This window comes from Leptodactylus fuscus, chromosome 5 (assembly GCF_031893055.1).
Source record: "Leptodactylus fuscus isolate aLepFus1 chromosome 5, aLepFus1.hap2, whole genome shotgun sequence".
Lineage (NCBI taxonomy): Eukaryota > Metazoa > Chordata > Amphibia > Anura > Leptodactylidae > Leptodactylus > Leptodactylus fuscus.
The window spans coordinates 23,175,052-23,194,297 of NC_134269.1; the positions used below are offsets into that span (position 1 = coordinate 23,175,052).

The following is a 19,246-nucleotide window of genomic DNA, read 5'->3' on the forward strand; positions in this document are numbered from 1 at the left end:
AGGGGCCGGTGTATAGTCACTACTACCCATAGGGACAGTCAGGGACAGGTGTATAGTCACTACTACCCATAGAGACAGTCAGGGACAGGTGTATAGTCACTACTACCCATAGAGACAGTCAGGGGTAGGTGTATAGTAACTACTACCCATATAGACAGTCAGGGACAGGTGTATAGTCACTACTACCCTTAGAGACAGTCAGGGGCAGGTGTATAGTCACTACTACCCATAGAGACAGTCAGGGGCAGGTGTGTAGTCACTACTACCCATAGAGACAGTCAGGGGCAGGTGTATAGTCACTACTACCCATAGGGACAGTCAGGGACAGGTGTATAGTCACTACTACCCATAGAGACAGTCAGGGGCAGGTGTATAGTCACTACTACCCATAGAGACAGTCAGGGACAGGTGTATAGTCACTACTACCCATAAGGACAGTCAGGGGCCGGTGTATAGTCACTACTACCCATAGAGACAGTCCGGGACCGGGGTCTAGTGCAGCAGATACACCATACCTGGCATCTTTCCATAAGACTACAAAGACACCTGCACAAAGTCTGCGGCAGGCTGGAGAGCACAATTGTGGCATTGACTACTGTAAGACGACCTCTATTATCTCTTGTGATCTGTTGACGCCGAGTCCTCTATGGAGATCCCTTCACACATAACTTTTAGCAAGTACGAAAAAAGTTTGGATGAAAGTTGGCATAAAAAATTGTAATGGGGCAACTAAGTGTGTATAAAACGTTGGAATGTACTCTAGGTGAGGCCTGCTTCTTGTGAGTCTGGGTTGTGTAGATGAAATCGTGTAGTCGTAGTCGTAGTCAGCTTCTGGATAAAATAACAGAAAAGACTGGAGAGAGAAATCTGGTCAATATGGGGATGGTCTTCTCAATGTGGTGGTCTTTGGAGATGCTTCACTGTGTGAATGAACCGCAGACTAAGCTCCTCTGAAGGGGAAACGGTGGTTTTGAGGACGTTCATGACTTCATGGTATAGTGGTAGTTTTGACCATCTCTAGTCCATTGCTGGTGACCTGGATCTCCCAACCATGTCCAGTGCTTGGAGAAAGACAAGAAGAACCATTGGCCACTTCCATGGTCCTTACATTGGTGAGACCTCAATAGATGGCGACTTCTCCACCACAATAGACCCATAGCTCTCTTGCATCATGAGTGTGCACCAAAGTGAGGGTTGGTGGAGGACCATGCTCTGACCTATAGGGTGCCAGACATGACATTGAGGTGTATAGTCCTATTATTTGGTTATGGAGTTGGTCTCCTTGGTTGGGATATTGTCCCTATCTCCATTATGTGTTGGTTTTCGGAGTACTTGTGTTGTTCCCAGTATTGGACACCTGCCAAATGTATCTTTACACTGTTGTAAGTGTTCATAGTGTTTATTTGTGAGTGGATTATTTGGCTGATGCAATGTGTGCACAGCTTGGCATAGTGTTTGCCGTATACGGTGTAAGTGGTTGACGTATCCTAATTGTAAACGTAAGCTGTGCCAACGTGCCATGTGATCATACCACGGGCCATTGCACTGTAGAAATATATGACAACTACCTTGAATTTGCCTTGTAGGTAAAGGACATTGGTGTGAATCACGCCTTAGTGCCCTGGGTATGGCGGTGATCGAGCGTCACAATCAGGAATGGGCTGAAGGAGGACGATGGTGTGCGCCATATATGGCTCAGGTTACGTGAAGAAATCGGTGATGCTTAGTACACCTTCCATTGGCTGGCACTATGGTTGTGGGTGTTTGCCAGCTGTTGTGTCACACTCATTGACTAGTGCTACAAGAATTTCTAGTCGACCATTTGGCATGGCTCCTGTCCTGTAATAATTCACAGAGACTGTCCTCGCATTGTGCAACAATACACCATTGTTCTGGTAGCAGCCAACCGTGGCCAACCATCTGTCCTAAAACCTTATGAACACATGGTGTTTATGTTGTAGGGGCAAGCAGAGGGGGTTGGAGGGATCAGGGCACTAACCTTTCTCAACCATCTAAGCCTTCTGATCATGTATAGTCAACAACTTCACTACCCTAGACCACCATGGATATTTCCATTAGCCCATTCACCATCCTATACCACCATGAATGTTCATGTTACCCCATTCCTCGTCCTACATCACCATGGATCGTTTCGTTATCTCTATCCCCACCCTAGATGTTTCCATTAGCCCATTCACCATCTTAGTCCACCAGGGATGTTTATGTTACCCTATTCCCCACCCTAGACCACCATGGATGTTTATGTTACCCTATTCCCCATTGTAGACCACCAGGGATGTTTCCATTAACTCATTCACCATCCTAGACCACCAGGGTTGTTTCTGTTAACCTGTTCCCCATTCTAGAGCACCAGGAATATTTCCGCTACCCCATGCCCCTGTCAGGATCTGAGTTGTTTAATAGATGGTTGTGTATTTTTTATGGTGTCCATCTGGGGACTTGAGCCGGTGTCCTGTGGTTCTCTGGTCAGTTCTCTTTGCCAAGGAGCTGTCTGGTTAGTGGTTGGTAATCTGCCTCAGTGTATACTTGAGCTTGCTTTGTGTGTCGGTGGATGCGAGCCTCAGGTGTGTGTAATTGTCGTCAATCTTTCCGGGGTCTGTAAGGGCTCACTGCTTGCTTCAGTCCCTGCCAGCTTTCATGGTTGCCATCTAGGATTCTTGGCCCAGTTTTGTAGGAGAGTATAGTTGGGGTTGTACGGTTTCTGGAGCTGATTTGGAAGTGATGTGAGCTTTGTTCTGTGTGAGAGTCTGTTTTACTGTCAACATGTCTGCTCAACCCCTGTCCTGTATTTCTGGCTGCCTGTCACTGGTATTAGTGAGTTTCTGTTTTGGGTTCCAGGTTTGTTTTGCCCCTGTCCTGTGATACCCTTTCCTCACTACTCCACTCTTCCTCTCCTCAATCCCTGTTGTGTGTTTATGGTTGTGTTGCACCTGTTAGTTTTCCAGCACGTCCCATCCTAGTTGTTACTGTTTGCAGCTGCACTTATCCTTTCGCTAGGGGTGACCGCCTCTAGTTTCCCCGTCCCTAGCCTCTTTCAGCTCTCACTCCACCTGTCTGTTAGGTCTTCACTAGAGATGAGCGAGTACCGTTTCGAATAGCACGCTCCCATAGGAACGAATGGACGCAGGCGGGGCCGGCATCCTGCCGCTTAACCCCCTGCGCGCCGGCCGCTCCCATTCATTCCTATGGGAGCGTGCTATTCCAAACTACTGTTTCGAATAGTACTTGCTCATCTCTAGTCTTCACGTTTAGAGAGCCAGTGGTTGTCGGGGCCGAGCTTAGCTCTGGTTCAGCTGACCAACACCCTCAGGCAGGGCCTAGTCAGCCGTTGTAGCACTAGGGACAGCTTTCCTACCCCGTTTCCATAGTAGTGCAAGCAGCATTCAGTACAACAGTTGTTCGGGCATTGACAACCGTGACATCCCAATCCTAGATCACCAGGGATATTTCCGTTACCTCACTCCCCATCCTAGATCACCAGGGATGTTTCCATTAACTCTATTCCCATCCTAGACCACTAGGGATGTTTCCAACACCCCATTCTTCTTCTTAGACCCCCAGGGATGTTCCATTAACTTATTCGCCATCCTAGACCCCCAGGGATGTTTTCATTACATCCATTTACCATTTCTTTTAAAGGAGATGTCTCAACAGAAACGTCCAATTCCCAGTTCCCAGATTTCGTCAGCAATTTGCCCCCCACAAGAAAGATATTACATTGTGCCTATTGATGATTATCCATGCCATCCTTGCCGTCGATATGGGTTTCCCTGGTTGTAGCCCATATTTATATATCTACTAATCCCAATGGGCATCAGAATCTGACTATGGCCATAACATGCAAACATATGTGAAGAGGGAGCGTTTTAGGTACTTGTGGGCAAGCTCAGTGACTGGGTGACCAAAGACAGTTCTCCATAGCCTTCAAAATGGCACCTGTCTTCCTATATACCTTGCTTATAGGCCGGTAAAGACAGTCAGGTTACATACAATGTACAGGGTTATATAGTAGCGGTTACACACCCTGTGCACAGAGATACGTGGCGTTACTCAGCACCAGCCATTGGGATGATCAGCAGGAGCGCGCAGATTGTTTTCTGTCTCGTGGAGACTGTTGTGGTTCCTCTTTGGCAGTGGCCTTGTCTGTATGTAAACAGATGGATATTTGGCACTCTATGAAGGATAATCATAAAGTAAACCTTACTTTGGGCTCCGCTCCTCTCCCACTATTGTCTCATTCAACATCATGGGGATTAACCCTTTCGTATGCATGACACAGTGAAACAGACCCATCTGGGACCTCCAGTGATCAGATGGAAACCCTACAGCAGGTGGTTCTGTTTCCCTGCAGCACCCCCACTGGTGAAACAAGGAATTACACTGTTCCTATTAAAATCAAATGTAATATATGAATTCGGAGGTGCTCTTTATAGCTCCCACTTTCGGACCCCATTATAATGACCTGGTAGGGGGTATAGAAATGTAGTTTTTAAAGGGATCTGTTACCACCGACCACGGGCTGGGTTGGTATGCCGGGTTCCCTTTAAGCTGGAAACACATAGCACACAGAATGTCTTTGTAATGACTTAAGCCTCTCGTATATTAAATTAGTTTATGGGCTTTATGACTGCGACGTGTCCCTCATAGTAGTGCCGCCACGTATTACGGAGCGCCTGCTCTATAGTAGACTGTCCCTGGCAAAGTGTCTGCCACTGCCTTATCCTGGCATCAGATATGTTTACTGTATAGGGCAAATAGCTGGCGGGCAACTTACCGTAATTAAGAGTCAATGAAGAATCCCAGAACACACAGTATCTAGTCACAACAGATCAGTCTTTGTCAGCGCAGCAGAGTCGAGTTAGTCATTTGGCTCCATGTGACTCCATTGTGTGCTTAGACTTTGTTTTATACTGCAAGTCAGACATGGCCAGGACTAAGTACAGGTATCACTGCTCCACCTGTATATAACAACATGGCGGGGTAGGATGTGCTCATGTGTCTTGTATCTTTGGATATAGCTGGAGAAGAGCGTCCGCCGCCTTCGAGAGAAGTTTCATGGCAATGTCCCGATAGAGACGGCTGTGTTGCTGATGAGAAGATTTGCGAACAACCATGAACAAGTGTGCAAGAGGATCATTCTGTGCAAGGATGAGCTCAATGGTAAGGGATGTATATCATGGCCGGTGTGCGTACGGTCTTCTGGATCAATTGGATGATTCTTCCATAGGTTGAGGTGTCCTCCTCTGGCCTCTTGGATGACGTCTTGCTCCCTGGGCTAACCAGTGAGGCCTGTGATTGGTCGTATGGGCCAGTGAGGCCTCAGTGGTCACATGGGCCACGCCAGGCCATGTGATTGCTGTGCCCCAATGACAGACCTCAGTGGTGACCCAGGGCGCAAGACGTCATCCAAGAGGCCAGAAGAGGACCCAGAGACAATGCCGGACACCACGATAAGGCCCAATAGAGGTTAGAGAGACCTCAGAGTATAAAAATTTCACTTCTGGTTCACAGACGACAAATCCTCAAAGTCTTAGGATTGAGTCGAACCCAAAACCTTTGGGTCGAATCCGGCTCATTACGAACCTATTAGTCCATCTGTGTCCATCATTTCTAGCTTAATGGACACACTGAATTGTCCCCTGAATCAGAATGGGTACTATGTCTCCTTAAAGGGAGTCTTTCGCTAGAACCCGCCCCGAATATAGGTTATGGTTAGGGTCACCAGATCTCAAACAGCGTTTTACCTTCGTGAATGGCTGCCTCCTTTTCCAACATGAGCTCTTTGGAGCAGTGGCATCGCCCTCATTTGGAGCAATGACACTAATAGGGGGCAGTAACCTCGAAACTTCTGTCCTTTTCGAGGAGATATTCTACTTTGACTTCATCCAAGGCCATGTCACTAGTTTCTTAAAAACCAGGCATTGATCTATAGGTGGCACTAGAGTGAGTTTTCCGTTTTACTTCAAGGAGAACTGATTTTCATATTCCTTCTCCTCTATCCCCTGACCCATCGCATCGTACTGACCTCCGTCCCCTGTCTTTATTATAATGCTGACCTGTCTCCGTCAATGAACACTTCCCCAGATATGTTTTGCTCTGACGTCTTCTGTGTGTTTATATTGTAGACATGGACCAAGATGACAGAAACATTCTAAAAAAAGACAAAGTTGCAATGGTAAGAACTTTTTGGAAACCCATGATTGACCATAGATCAATAGAACTATATGTCTTCCTACTGACCTTGGCCTTAGCAATTGCAGGCGACGTCCCGGGGCTGCAGAAGTGAAGCAATGGTGGCGGTGAACGCCTGCGGCTCTGGAGGTGGCACAGTGGACAATGTCAACTTTTTTTGCCCTGCTAGATGGAGTTTTTTTTATAGGGCACACAAAGTGGTGGATTTATTAAAGGGGTATTTTATCTTACAGAATAGAAAACTGTATCAGCATAGATGGTCTTAGAAGCCATGTATAAAGTAGTGGGTGTGGAGCAACTCCGTCATTAGACCTGTTTGACTTTGGGCTACACCTGAGGGTGTTGTCTAAGGGGTCCCCTGATTTCACACTTTAGCTGCCGTGTGGAGATCTAGCTTTCACTGCAGGGGACAACCAGGGCGCCACCTCTAAGGGTAGTCCCAGTTTTAGCTAACCCAGTTGGTTCAGAAGACACCAAAGCAAGGCTCTGCAGAGATAGTGAAGTCAGGGCAGGCAGAGTTCGTGCACATTGGTTAACCAGGCAATGGGTCAGGATAGACGGCACAGGTTTTGATAAACAGTCTGAAGTCAAACACGGGTAGTCAGTATATACAGGAACACCTTCACAGGACTAGCAAAGTAGTAGATCAGAGCAAGGACTAGGAGGAGTAGGAAGCAGTAGGAAGTGGCAATGATGAGGATGGTCGGAACGGTGAAAGATGTGCTGGTGGTCATGCACCGCCAACCTTATATTATGTATCCTAGGAATTCTGGGAAAATATATGCAAATTAGCTTTTCTAGTTGGAAACAGGAAACCTGTGCCTTTAGTGAGTTAATCCTTAAAACCTATACTGGTGATTTCAGAGTCTTCTGTAGCTCCTTGGGAGTTAGGTCACCTCCAATACAATCATATCTTGACCACACTCCATGACACGTCCATCCAAAAAGTTTCCTGTTGTGTACAGATGAACTTTGAAAAAGAGGACGTGTGAAATGTACACAAGGTGGAGATGGCACCAAAGGTTGTAGGATAGCCAACAGTTGTGTGCAGCTTCAGAGAGGACATTCAGAATTCTTAATCTAGACAAAAAAAGTTAGACAGTGCCTCCTAAAACCAATGTGAACAGGTTCACGCTGCTATGGCTGCAATACAGACAAGCAAACATTGCAGCAGCACTCATTTCAATGGAAATACATTGAGGTTCTTGGCACACATTTGGATCATAGAGCCCATCTGCCCCAACAAGGCGACCTCATTCAGATAAGACCCTACACTAAACGGACACACCTCTCTCGGGCCCCGATTAGGCCAGGTATGGTGATGATAATACTTTTCTACTCTTTCAGAACGTGATCAATAAAATGAAGAAGGACGGTGACGTGCCAAAGGTAAACCTCATGATCATCTTGTTAATACAAGTCATATGCAGCTGCCCATGTTTGCAGATTTCATGTACCTGAGATGTTGGATCAGTCTGTAGGACCCATGAAAACCCTTCTCAGTGTCCTCAGTCATGAGCTCATACCAATAGCAGGTATGCGGTACTAAGATGTTTGGTCTTGCTGTGATTTAGACCTGCACGGGTACTGGATTAATATACTAAATGACAAAAAAAAGCTAAAAAAAACCTCATTAACATTTACATATCTGATACTTATGTTGGGTTAAGTGATATTTGCTACTCTAAACATAAGATGCCTCCTGTCTTATAACAACCTCTCACTTTGTAGGACTTCTCCCATGCTGCACCCGTTCTCTGGAATTCACTACCTAGACCATTACACTTGTTCCTAACATTCCCAATCAATAAAATACTAATGTCTTCAAGGAGGCCTGCATCACAAAGCCATAGTCCGTGGGCCTCCCATTCGCCACCAGGAGGGGGAGCGTAGGAGGAAACCGCCTCAAAAATTACCTCCAAATTCCGCTGTGTGAACATACCCTAAACTAGACTGACTACCATATCAGACTTGTCGTGTTATCTCTGGTATCATTGTTAGAGATGAGCGAGTAGTACTCAATCGAGTAGGTGTTCGATCGAATATTATGGTATTCGAAATACTCGTACTCGATCGAGTACCACTCGCTATTCGAATGGAAAAGTTCGATGCAGAACCAGCATTGATTGGCTGAATACAGTCGGCCAATCAACGCTGGTTCTTCTCCTACCTTTAGAAGTCTTCTCCGTGCAGCGTCCCCGCGGCGTCTTCCGGCTCTTCATTCACTCTGCCAGGCATCGGGCCTGGGCAGAGCCGACTGCGCATGTCCGCTTGTAGTGTGGGCATGCGCAGTCGGCTCTGCCCAGGCCCGATGCCTGGCAGAGTGAATTCAGAGCCGGAAGACACCGCGGGGACCCTGCAAGGAGAAGACTTCTCGGAGGATCCAGCCCAACCCTCACTCGTGGACTTGGTAAGTATAATTTGATCGAACGTTGCCTACCCCTGAAACGAGCATTTTCTCCCCATAGACTATAATAGGGTTCGATATTCGATTTGAGTAGTCGAATATTGAGGGCCTACTCGAAACGAATATCGAACCTCGAACATTTTACTGTTCGCTCATCTCTAATCATTATTTACATGTACATACTAAGTTAAATGATCTCTGTTTCCATTTTAGGGGGATTTGAGCTCCGACAAGGAAATAAAGGTGAAGTTCACAGCCCTAATATAAATTTTGTAAAAATTTGCACAATTTATCCGAATAACAAAGCAGTGTAAATGTGTATTGTCCTTTGTAGTTCTACTTTGTTTCTTTGGCCACTGTACTGTCAGTCTTCACTGTAGATCTGGCATTATATTCAAGCAAGAATTCTATCAAAGTAATTCCGCCTTCTATGGGGAAGTTCTGCAGCACATGGAATTGTATGAAAACACAGCAGATTATTTTTTTATTGTATTAACGTCCTGTAATCTCGCCGTAATACAAACAGGACCCGTGACCTTTGTACCCTTTATCGTTTACTGATATAATAGTATATTCCCAGGATCTGGCTGCGAAGTTGAAGTGTTTGCCTCTGACGGAAAAAAACTTGAGGATGTTTAACAACGCCTCTGAAAACCGAATTCCTTCCAGTGACAGGCAGTTTGCGTGCAAAGATTGTGACAAGATGTGGTGGAGGCGAGTTCCTCAGAGGAAAGAGGTGAGTATTCTATTCTTATAAGAAGGAAGTTTTTTCTGCTTGGATTGATGGTTGAGTTAGGATTGTGCTGAGAGTGACTGCTGGAGAGGGAGAGAGAGAGCTGCTGCATTATCACTTCAAAATTAAGATTTTGTATGATATTTAGTGGGGTTACTTGTCACTGCCAAGATGTTGTAGGGGCAAGTTCCTCAGAGGAAAGAGGTGAGTATTATATTCTTGTAAGAAGAAAGTTTTCTGTACTTGGATTGATGGTCGACTACGGGAGAGGGAGAGAGAGCTGCTGCATCATCACTCCAAAGTGTTGTGGTTAAATACCATATTTAGAAAGTACTTATCACTGCCAAGATGTGGTGGAGGCAAGTTCCTCAGAGGAGGAGTTGAGTGTTAGTTTATTCTTTATGATAGGGTTGTTTTCTTTGCTTGGATTGATGGATGAGTTGAGGTCATGCTGAGACTTATTGCTGGTAGAGAGGGAGAGAGAGCAGCTGCATCGTCACTCCAATGTGATCTATCCATTTTGGTTGAGTGGAAAGCAGTGGGTATCTCAAACCATACCTGGAAAGGTTTTCACTTATTGAGTCCCTTTGCGGGCAATAATACCATTCATACCACATCTCAAAGTTCTAGGTGGGATTTCTATTTAATAAAACATGTTACATCTTATAAAGTATTGACCCCTTGTTTGTTTGTTTAGGTGTCGAGATGTCACAGCTGTCGTAAAAAATATGACCCTGTTCCATATGACAAGATGTGGGGGATTGCGGAGTTCCACTGCCATAGCTGCAATCGCACATTCAAGTAAGGCAATGAGGAACCTCAGTATTAGGAGGGAGCCTGACACCAAAATTGGGGTCACATGTACATGGACCTTTCAGCACCTCCACTGATCCAATAGAAGTTGCTCTACTAATACTGGAGCCCTCATGTTCCCGAGCAATCATTGCTGATAGGTGGGCGGTCCCGGTCTGTCTGTAGCAGCCTAGGACCGCCCACCTGACAGTAGAGATTGTGCTGAAGCTAACAGAAATGGTTGTATGGGAACTGTTGGGGTTGAGGTGACCAAAGGTCTTCTTTAACCAGAAGCATGTTCTAGCTCCAAATCTACTGTCCAGAGTTTGCGGCCACAACTAGGGAGAGCTTAGGAGCAGTTACCCTTTTTTTTAACTTCCTCCCCTGTTTCTACATATGCCAGTGGAGTTGTGTGAAGGCTAAACTTACTCATTGCTCTATTTGGCAGATATAGTGCCTGGTGTTCTCCCACATGAACTGTGCTTGAGTTGCCTGAGGTCACAGTTTCATTCTCCGAACCAGAACTTAGACTTTCAATGTGTTCCTATGAGAACCTTCTAGGCTCTAGGAACCCCTGAGTTCCAGTTCACTGAAATAGATAGGGACCTTAAAAGTCGGTCATGCAGTGAACTATATCTGATGAATAAAGCAACTAGTAAGTCAACCTTTACACCACCCCTCTGAGCCACTTATGTGGAAATGAGCGGGACAATAAAAAGAAAAGGTAACTGCTTCTTTATTATTGAGTTCTATGTATGAACTGTATGTGCTGAACCCTTAAGCTCCCTCTAGTGGTGGTTCCAGTAAGCCAAAATTGCCAATTTAGCTGTCTATTAGAGCTCCGTATCATGTAACCTTGTAGTCCTAGCCTAAGTGTATAGCTACAGCAGCAGAAGACATCACTGGGTTACTTGAGGTTCCAACTAAGACGTGACGTTGTCCAGGATTATTTTTTTGAAACAGCGCCACTCTTGTCCACAGGCTACTGCAGCTCAGCCCCATTCACTTTAAGGAGGATGAGCTGTGATACAAAACACAGGCTGTAGAAAGGTGTGGCGCTGTTCCTGGCTACTGACAATATATATTAGTGTCCAGGACATTCAGTCAGATGCGTGCTTACATATTCTACAACTCCCACCTTTACAAAGGAGCGGTTAAAATGCGATTCATTGATGTTCACTATTTACCGTTATTGACTCATTCCCTGGTATCGTCTTCCATTTGCAGGGGATTTGCACAGATGGCGGTCTCTTGCCCATGTTACTTGTGTGGCAGTCCAGTCTTACCTAGTCGAATCCTCCCTCCCCGGCGAAATAGTGGCCCACGAACCCGAAACCCTCACAGCTGCTTCGCAGAAAATTGTTACAACCGGAGAGGTAAAAAACAGTGGGTCTTTCTTATCATCTAATTCTAACCGTTGGTATAATCTTACTAGGTCCTTATATTTTATTTATTTTATTATTCAGTCAGTATTCCATAAACAAGTAGTTTCAGTTAACAATGAAGTCTATGGAGAGGTGAAAAAGAACTGTCTCTCTATAGTGCAGATGTCTCTCTGCTCAGAAGAACTTTCCCCTTCCTGGAGATAAAAATCATTCCAAACCAAAACATTTATATATATATTTGTGGCTCCCCTCCCCCCCCCCCCAAAAAAAGAAAAAATTACTGAGGGCAAGAAATGGGCTAAAACAAAAAAGTAAGCGCCGCTCACCTCCTCTTCACTCTGCCGTCACCATTACTGGCCTAAGCAGTTATGTGCGGCAGTCGGGTCCATCATCACAGCAGAGGTTCCGATCCACATACCTGACTGATATTGAAATTGGCCGCCATGTTTGAGGCCATTGACATCATCTCTGGAGCACCAGTACGTCCTGACAGTCATAGGCTTTTGTAGCCATGGACATAAGACCCCGTTCACACGGGCAAGAGGGGGCGGATTATGGTGCTGAATCCACGTCATAATCTGCCCCCTCACAATGGAGGTTGATGTAGACCGCCACGCTACTTTTTACTGTGAGCCTACTCCGGAGGGGGAAGCCGTGACTGTCGTGGCAGGCGCATTTTGGCCCAAGAGTGACGTGGTTTCCCGCGTCACTCTCGGGGCCAAAATCTGACAATCCGCTCCCCTAAGAGTTGCATCCTGACCTCAAACAAGTGCAATAACTCACGGTCATATGTAGAGCGGTGGTTCTGGTGTCATTTGAAAGCCAAAGCTTTATATATTGTCACATAGTAGTAAGATATTAGTGAGTGTAGATGGACCTCTTTTGGACCTCCTCGTGATGTCAGGCACTCTCCTTTGGTCACTCGTTGACATCCTGATTCCTGGCCCAATTTCAGTCCCCCTGGGCACATGACCTCTCCAGGTGAGCACCGTATGACACAAGGAGGCCCAAACCAGGAGAGGGAAGGTGAGTATAAATGGTTTTTATTTTTACCCCTCCCCTGGGCCTCCTCCTATTATACTCTGGGGTCTGAAGACCACAATGCATGATGTGACCGCCATCTTAGTTTCTAGGAGACCTCCCTAATGTAAAATCGGAACCATTTGGAATATTTGGGCCAAACGCGTCTGTTCACCCAACTCTATCCATGAGAAGGCTTCTCCTCGTTCATACATACATGGTCACTGACTTCTTTCTGTCTCCACGCAGAGCCTTACATCCCCGGCCTACTGTGCGTCCATCCCAGGAGCAGGACCAAACAGAACTCTCCCAAAGTCTTGTACCCGAGCACATTGCACGTGAGCACAGGGTCCACCGTGGCCACATGTCTCAGCCAGGGCAGCCTGACGCAGTGCGATGTCGATGATCTCATTCTGGACGACATACGAGAGTCTGACGAAGACGAAAACGACAGCAACGACAGCTAGGATGGAAAACGCCAACGTGACATGAGCGGCCATCGTTACATCATGAATGTCCATACTCACCGCAGAGATAATATGTGATGTTACCTTAAAGCACCTGCACTCATCTATTTGTATGAATGACAATTCCCTAATATATTATTGGACCCCGATCCTTTTCCCAGCAGGAATTTATCATGAAAGCCATTGAGCAATTAAAGTAGATCCGGCAACCTAATAGGTGGCCAGATTATTAAGGCTACACGGTCATACCTCTAGTAGCCAAAATGGCACCAAAAATGTACCAGTCTCATAGTACGAGTCCAGCTATATTCATGAGCACAGCACTAGCCCTACCTCCCTCTACCACTGGGAGGCGATGAAAACATCAGCCTGTCAATCACTGCCCTAAGGGGCGGGCGGAGGTGGAGTTACTGCTGTGCTCATGAATATAGTTGGACTTGTACTATGAGGCCAGTGTATTCTTTAGCACAACTAGTATTAAAATTTGATGTGCCTTTTAGGCTACTCATAGTAGAGTTGTAGCTAAAATACATTACCTATATATAGGGATGGTGATAACATCCTGAGGGGCGGGAGGAGGCGGGGTTAATGCTGTGCTTATGAATATAGCTGGACTCATACTATTAGCTAAGTTGTATTCTTTTTATAAAGACGGCACTTTTTTGTGCTTTTTTGGCTACTAGTCGTACAGATCTAGAACAGAGGGATGGTAGGAAGTAGGGTTAATGCCGTGCTCATGAATATAGCTGGACTCACACTATGAGGCCAGTGTATTCTTTAGCACTATTATATCAAGACATTTTTAGGCTATCAGTAGTACAGACCTAATACAGAAGGATGGGAGGAGATGGGGTTAATGCCGTGCTCATGAATATAGCTGGACTCACACTATGAGGCCAGTGTATTCTTTAGCACTAGTAGTATCATAACTACTTTTTTGTGCTTTTTTTGGCTATTCGTAGTACCGACCTGTCGCTACAATAGGCTACCCTTATATTGGGCATTGCTATAAAGAGGTTTCCAAGTGCTGCCGTATCTCAAGAATTGATTGGTATAGTGGGAGTCACACCGTCATCTAGGAGGAGCCACTTTCTTCCTATGAATAGTGAGTGCCCCTGCCTATCCGCCATCACTTGGAGTGACCTGAAAACCCCTCGTTGTACGATGGTCTGTGTATTCAGAATACAGACTACCCTAAACAGCACCCTGCATTCTGCTGATGGATTTAAAGGGCCAGTACCAGGAATTTTAATTCTTCTCCTGTACTATTCTTCCTGCTAGTTAAGAGAAGGGATACAACGCAAAATATAAATAGACCCTATGGAATTGTCATTTATGCAACTTCCTAGTACATTACTGAAGGCTCCACTTCATTGTCTTCGGTCAGTGCCTTATTCTTGTGGCTTGGGACTGTGTGGATGAGTCAGTATCCGTTTCTTCTGGTAAAGTCACAGCTTCCATATCGCCTTCATATGACGCATCTTCTTCTTCCTCCTGTACACTTTTACTTAAAGCGTCCGTCGTCATTTCGCTTGCGGGAATTCAATGTACTGCTGTATGCAAAACTTTTTGTTAATAGAAAATAAAAAAATATAAGTTTTTCAGCAAATGTGTGTGGGGTGTGTTACTATGGGGTAGTGGGCATGTTGTACTATGGGGTAGTGGGCGAGTCGTACTATGGGGTAGTGGGCGTGTCATACTATGGGGTAGTGGGCGTGTCGTACTATGGGGTAGTGGGTGTGTTGTACTAGGGGGTAGTGGGCGTGTTGTACTATGGGGTAGTGGGCGTGTCGTACTATGGGGGTAGTGGGCGTGTTGTACTGTGGGTAGTGGGCATGTCGTACTATGGGGTAGTGGGCGTGTTGTACTAGGGGGTAGTGGGTGTGTTGTACTATAGGGTAATGGGAGTGTCGTACTTTGGGGTAGTGGGCGTGTCGTACTAGGGGGTAGTGGGAGTGTTGTACTATGGGGTAGTGGGTGTGTCGTACTAGGGGGTAGTGGGAGTATTGTACTATGGGGTAATGGGAGTGTCGTACTTTGGGGTAGTGGGCGTGTCGTACTAGGGGGTAGTGGGCGTGTTGTACTATGGGGTAGTGGGCGTATCGTACTATGGGGTAGTGGGAGTATTGTACTATGGGGGTAGTGGGCGTGTTGTACTGTGGGTAGTGGGTATGTCGTACTATGGGGTAGTGGGCGTGTTGTACTAGGGGGTAGTGGGTGTGTTGTACTATAGGGTAATGGGAGTGTTGTACTTTGGGGTAGTGGGCGTGTCGTACTAGGGGGTAGTGGGAGTGTTGTACTATGGGGTAGTGGGTGTTTCGTACTAGGGGGTAGTGGGAGTGTTGTACTATGGGGTAGTGGGTGTTTCGTACTAGGGGGTAGTGGGAGTATTGTACTATGGGGTAATGGGAGTGTCGTACTTTGGGGTAGTGGGCGTGTCGTACTATGGGGTAGTGGGTGTGTCATACTATGGGGTAGTAGGCGTGTTGTACTAGGGGGTAGTGGGCGTGTCGTACTAGGGGGTAGTGGGCGTGTCATACTATGGGGTAGTAGGCGTGTTGTACTAGGGGGTAGTGGGCGTGTTGTACTATGGGGTAGTGGGCGTGTTGTACTAGGGGGTAGTGGGCGTGTTGTACTATGGGGTAGTGGGAGTGTTGTACTATGGGGTAGTGGGCGTGTCGTACTAGGGGGTAGTGGTTGTTTGGTACTATGGGGTAGTGGGCGTGTCGTACTAGGGGGTAGTGGGCGTGTCGTACTATGAAGTAGTGGGCGTGTCGTACTATGTGGTAGTGGGTGTGTCGTACTATGGGGTAGTGGGCGTATCGTACTAGGGCGTAGTAGGCGCGTTGTACTATGGGGTAGTGGGCGTGTTGTACTATGGGGTAGTGGGAGTGTCGTACTATGGGGTAGTGGGAGTGTTGTACTAGGGGGTAGTAGTTGTGTGGTACTATGGGGTAGTGGGCGTGTCGTACTAGGGGATAGTGGGAGTGTCGTACTATGGGGTAGTGGGCGTTTTGTACTATGGGGTAGTGGGCGTGTTGTACTAGGGGGTAGTGGGTGTGTTGTACTAGGGGATAGTGGGCGTGTCGTACTAGGGGGTAGTGGGCGTGTTGTACTATGGGGTAGTGGGCGTGTCATACTAGGGGGTAGTGGGCGTGTTGTACTAGGGGGTAGTGGGCGTGTTGTACTATGGGGTAGTAGGTGTGTTGTACTGTGGAGTAATGGGAGTGTCGTACTTTGGGGTAGTGGGCGTGTTGTACTATGGGGTAGCGGGCGTGTTGTACTAGGGTGTAGTGGGCATGTCGTACTATGGGGTAATGGGAGTGTCGTACTTTGGGGTAGTGGGCGTGTCGGACTAGGGGGTAGTGGGCGTGTTGTACTATGGGGTAGTGGGCGTGTTGTACTAGGGGGTAGTGGGCGTGTTGTACTAGGGGGTAGTAGGCGTGTTGTACTAGGGGGCAGTGGGCGTGTTGTACTATGGGGTAGCGGGCGTGTTGTACTAGGGTGTAGTGGGCGTGTCGTACTATGGGGTAATGGGAGTGTCGTACTTTGGGGTAGTGGGCGTGTCGTACTATGGGGTAGTGGGCGTATCGTACTATGGGGTAGTGGGCGTTTTGTACTATGGGGTAGTGGGCGTGTTGTACTAGGGGGTAGTGGGTGTGTTGTACTAGGGGATAGTGGAAGTGTCGTACTAGGGGGTAGTGGGCGTGTTGTACTATGGGGTAGTGGGCGTGTCGTACTAGGGGGTAGTGGGCGTGTTGTACTAGGGGGTAGTGGGCGTGTTATACTATGGGGTAGTAGGTGTGTTGTACTGTGGGGTAATGGGAGTGTCGTACTTTGGGGTAGCGGGCGTGTTGTACTAGGGTGTAGTGGGCGTGTCGTACTAGGGGGTAGTGGGCGTGTTATACTATGGGGTAGTAGGTGTGTTGTACTGTGGGGTAATGGGAGTGTCGTACTTTGGGGTAGTGGGCGTGTTGTACTATGGGGTAGCGGGCGTGTTGTACTAGGGTGTAGTGGGCGTGTCGTACTAGGGGATAGTGGAAGTGTCGTACTAGGGGGTAGTGGGCGTGTTGTACTAGGGGGTAGTGGGCGTGTTGTACTATGGGGTAGTGGGCGTGTCGTACTAGGGGGTAGTGGGCGTGTTGTACTAGGGGGTAGTGGGCGTGTTATACTATGGGGTAGTAGGTGTGTTGTACTGTGGGGTAATGGGAGTGTCGTACTTTGGGGTAGTGGGTGTGTTGTACTATGGGGTAGCGGGCGTGTTGTACTAGGGTGTAGTGGGCGTGTTGTACTAGGGGGTAGTGGGCGTGTTATACTATGGGGTAGTAGGTGTGTTGTACTGTGGGGTAATGGGAGTGTCGTACTTTGGGGTAGTGGGCGTGTTGTACTATGGGGTAGCGGGCGTGTTGTACTAGGGTGTAGTGGGCGTGTCGTACTAGGGGGTAATGGGAGTGTCGTACTTTGGGGTAGTGGGCGTGTCGGACTAGGGGGTAGTGGGCGTGTTGTACTAGGGGGTAGTGGGCGTGTTGTACTATGGGGTAGCGGGCGTGTTGTACTAGGGTGTAGTGGGCGTGTCGTACTATGGGGTAATGGGAGTGTCGTACTTTGGGGTAGTGGGCGTGTCGTACTATGGGGTAGTGGGTGTGTTGTACTATGGGGTAGTGGGAGTGTCGTACTAGGGGGTAGTGGGCGTGTCGTACTATGGGGTAGTGGGCGTGTTGTACTATGGGGTAGTGGGTGTGTTGTACTATGGGGTAGCGGGCGTGTTGTACTAGGGGGTAGTGGGCGTGTTGTACTAGGGGGTAGTGGGCGTGTTATACTATGGGGTAGTAGGTGTGTTGTACTGTGGGGTAATGGGAGTGTCGTACTTTGGGGTAGTGGGCGTGTTGTACTATGGGGTAGCGGGCGTGTTGTACTATAGGGTAGCGGGCGTGTTGTACTAGGGTGTAGTGGGCGTGTCGTACTATGGGGTAATGGGAGTGTCGTACTTTGGGGTAGTGGGCGTGTCGTACTATGGGGTAGTGGGTGTGTTGTACTATGGGGTAGTGGGAGTGTCGTACTAGGGGGTAGTGGGCGTGTCGTACTATGGGGTAGTGGGCGTGTTGTACTATGGGGTAGTGGGCGTGTTATACTATGGGGTAGTGGGTGTGTTGTACTATGGGGTAGTGGGAGTGTCGTACTATGGGGTAGTGGGCGTGTCGTACTATGGGGTAGTGGGCGTGTTGTACTATGGGGTAGTGGGCGTGTTGTACTAGGGGGCAGTGGGCGTGTTGTACTAGGGGGCAGTGGGCGTGTCGTACTATAAGGTAGTGGGCGTGTTCAGACTACTGGAGGAGACAAGAGGGAGGGGCACAGAAGGAACATCACAATGCTATGTTTATTGACCACACGAGTGTTTGGCATCTTTATTAGGGTGCAGCAGACGAGGACAATATCATTATATAGAAAACCAATGACACTATAGGGCGCAGTTCATACACTATATCAGATCATCTGTAGTCTCTCCAAGTGAAACAACCTTTAAAATCCTTATCCTGACAAGGTTCACTGTGCCTTTCCCCATGATAACACTTCCTGCTCTTACAACTTTTATCACAGGGCCAAGTGGACTTCTGAATGTTTGATGTGTGACCGACTAGCCTCTATGGAAACACTCAGCTCTAATGCTACATTGCCAGGAAGTATTGTCATGGGGAAATAAACACCTAATGGAATCGCAAATGCATCTCACAATGTCCACCAGTGATACAGGGAGAAGATCTTTACATTTTTCCTTGATCTGAAAACCCAACAAATTGATATATACATCTTATATGTAAATTAAAGAAGGAAGAAAATAGTCTCTCTGGGGCCACCTATAGGTAGCTAGTATGTAGGTCAATGTCCGACCCTTAAAAGAGGCCTTGAAACATGACTAGACCACATCAGACACCCATCCGTAGTCATGTTTCAATGCCCTTTTATAGTTGAATATTGACAATAGGTGGCTACCTATAGGTGGCGCTAGAGAGAGAGTTTTCTTCCTTCTGCAGGAGAGCTAATTTGCATACTTTTTCCCATAGAGCATCACTTCTCTCTCCTTAATGAGAACCAACACCCCCAGCTATAGACCTTCTAAAATTCTAAAAAATACATTAACTTTTTGGTGACGAACAAAAGGAAACCTGTACATAGAACAGGATATTATCAAAAATAGAAAGACTTATCCAACCAGAATCCCTGGAGAAGA

At 47.1% G+C, this 19,246-nt stretch overlaps 1 protein-coding gene across 1 annotated transcript in view; it reads left to right on the top strand.

Moving 5' to 3' along the window:
• The window catches only part of SHFL (shiftless antiviral inhibitor of ribosomal frameshifting), a 30,620-nt gene extending 16,022 nt beyond the window's left edge, over positions 1-14,598 (top strand). The window contains exons 2-9 of the mRNA XM_075272625.1: positions 5,040-5,181; positions 6,147-6,196; positions 7,561-7,602; positions 8,834-8,863; positions 9,201-9,356; positions 10,051-10,154; positions 11,373-11,521; positions 12,800-14,598. Coding sequence (XP_075128726.1) covers positions 5,040-5,181; positions 6,147-6,196; positions 7,561-7,602; positions 8,834-8,863; positions 9,201-9,356; positions 10,051-10,154; positions 11,373-11,521; positions 12,800-13,017 — 891 coding nt within the window. The 3' untranslated portion in view covers positions 13,018-14,598. The remainder of the gene's footprint in view (positions 1-5,039; positions 5,182-6,146; positions 6,197-7,560; positions 7,603-8,833; positions 8,864-9,200; positions 9,357-10,050; positions 10,155-11,372; positions 11,522-12,799) is intronic.
• Positions 14,599-19,246: the final 4,648 nt, after the last annotated feature.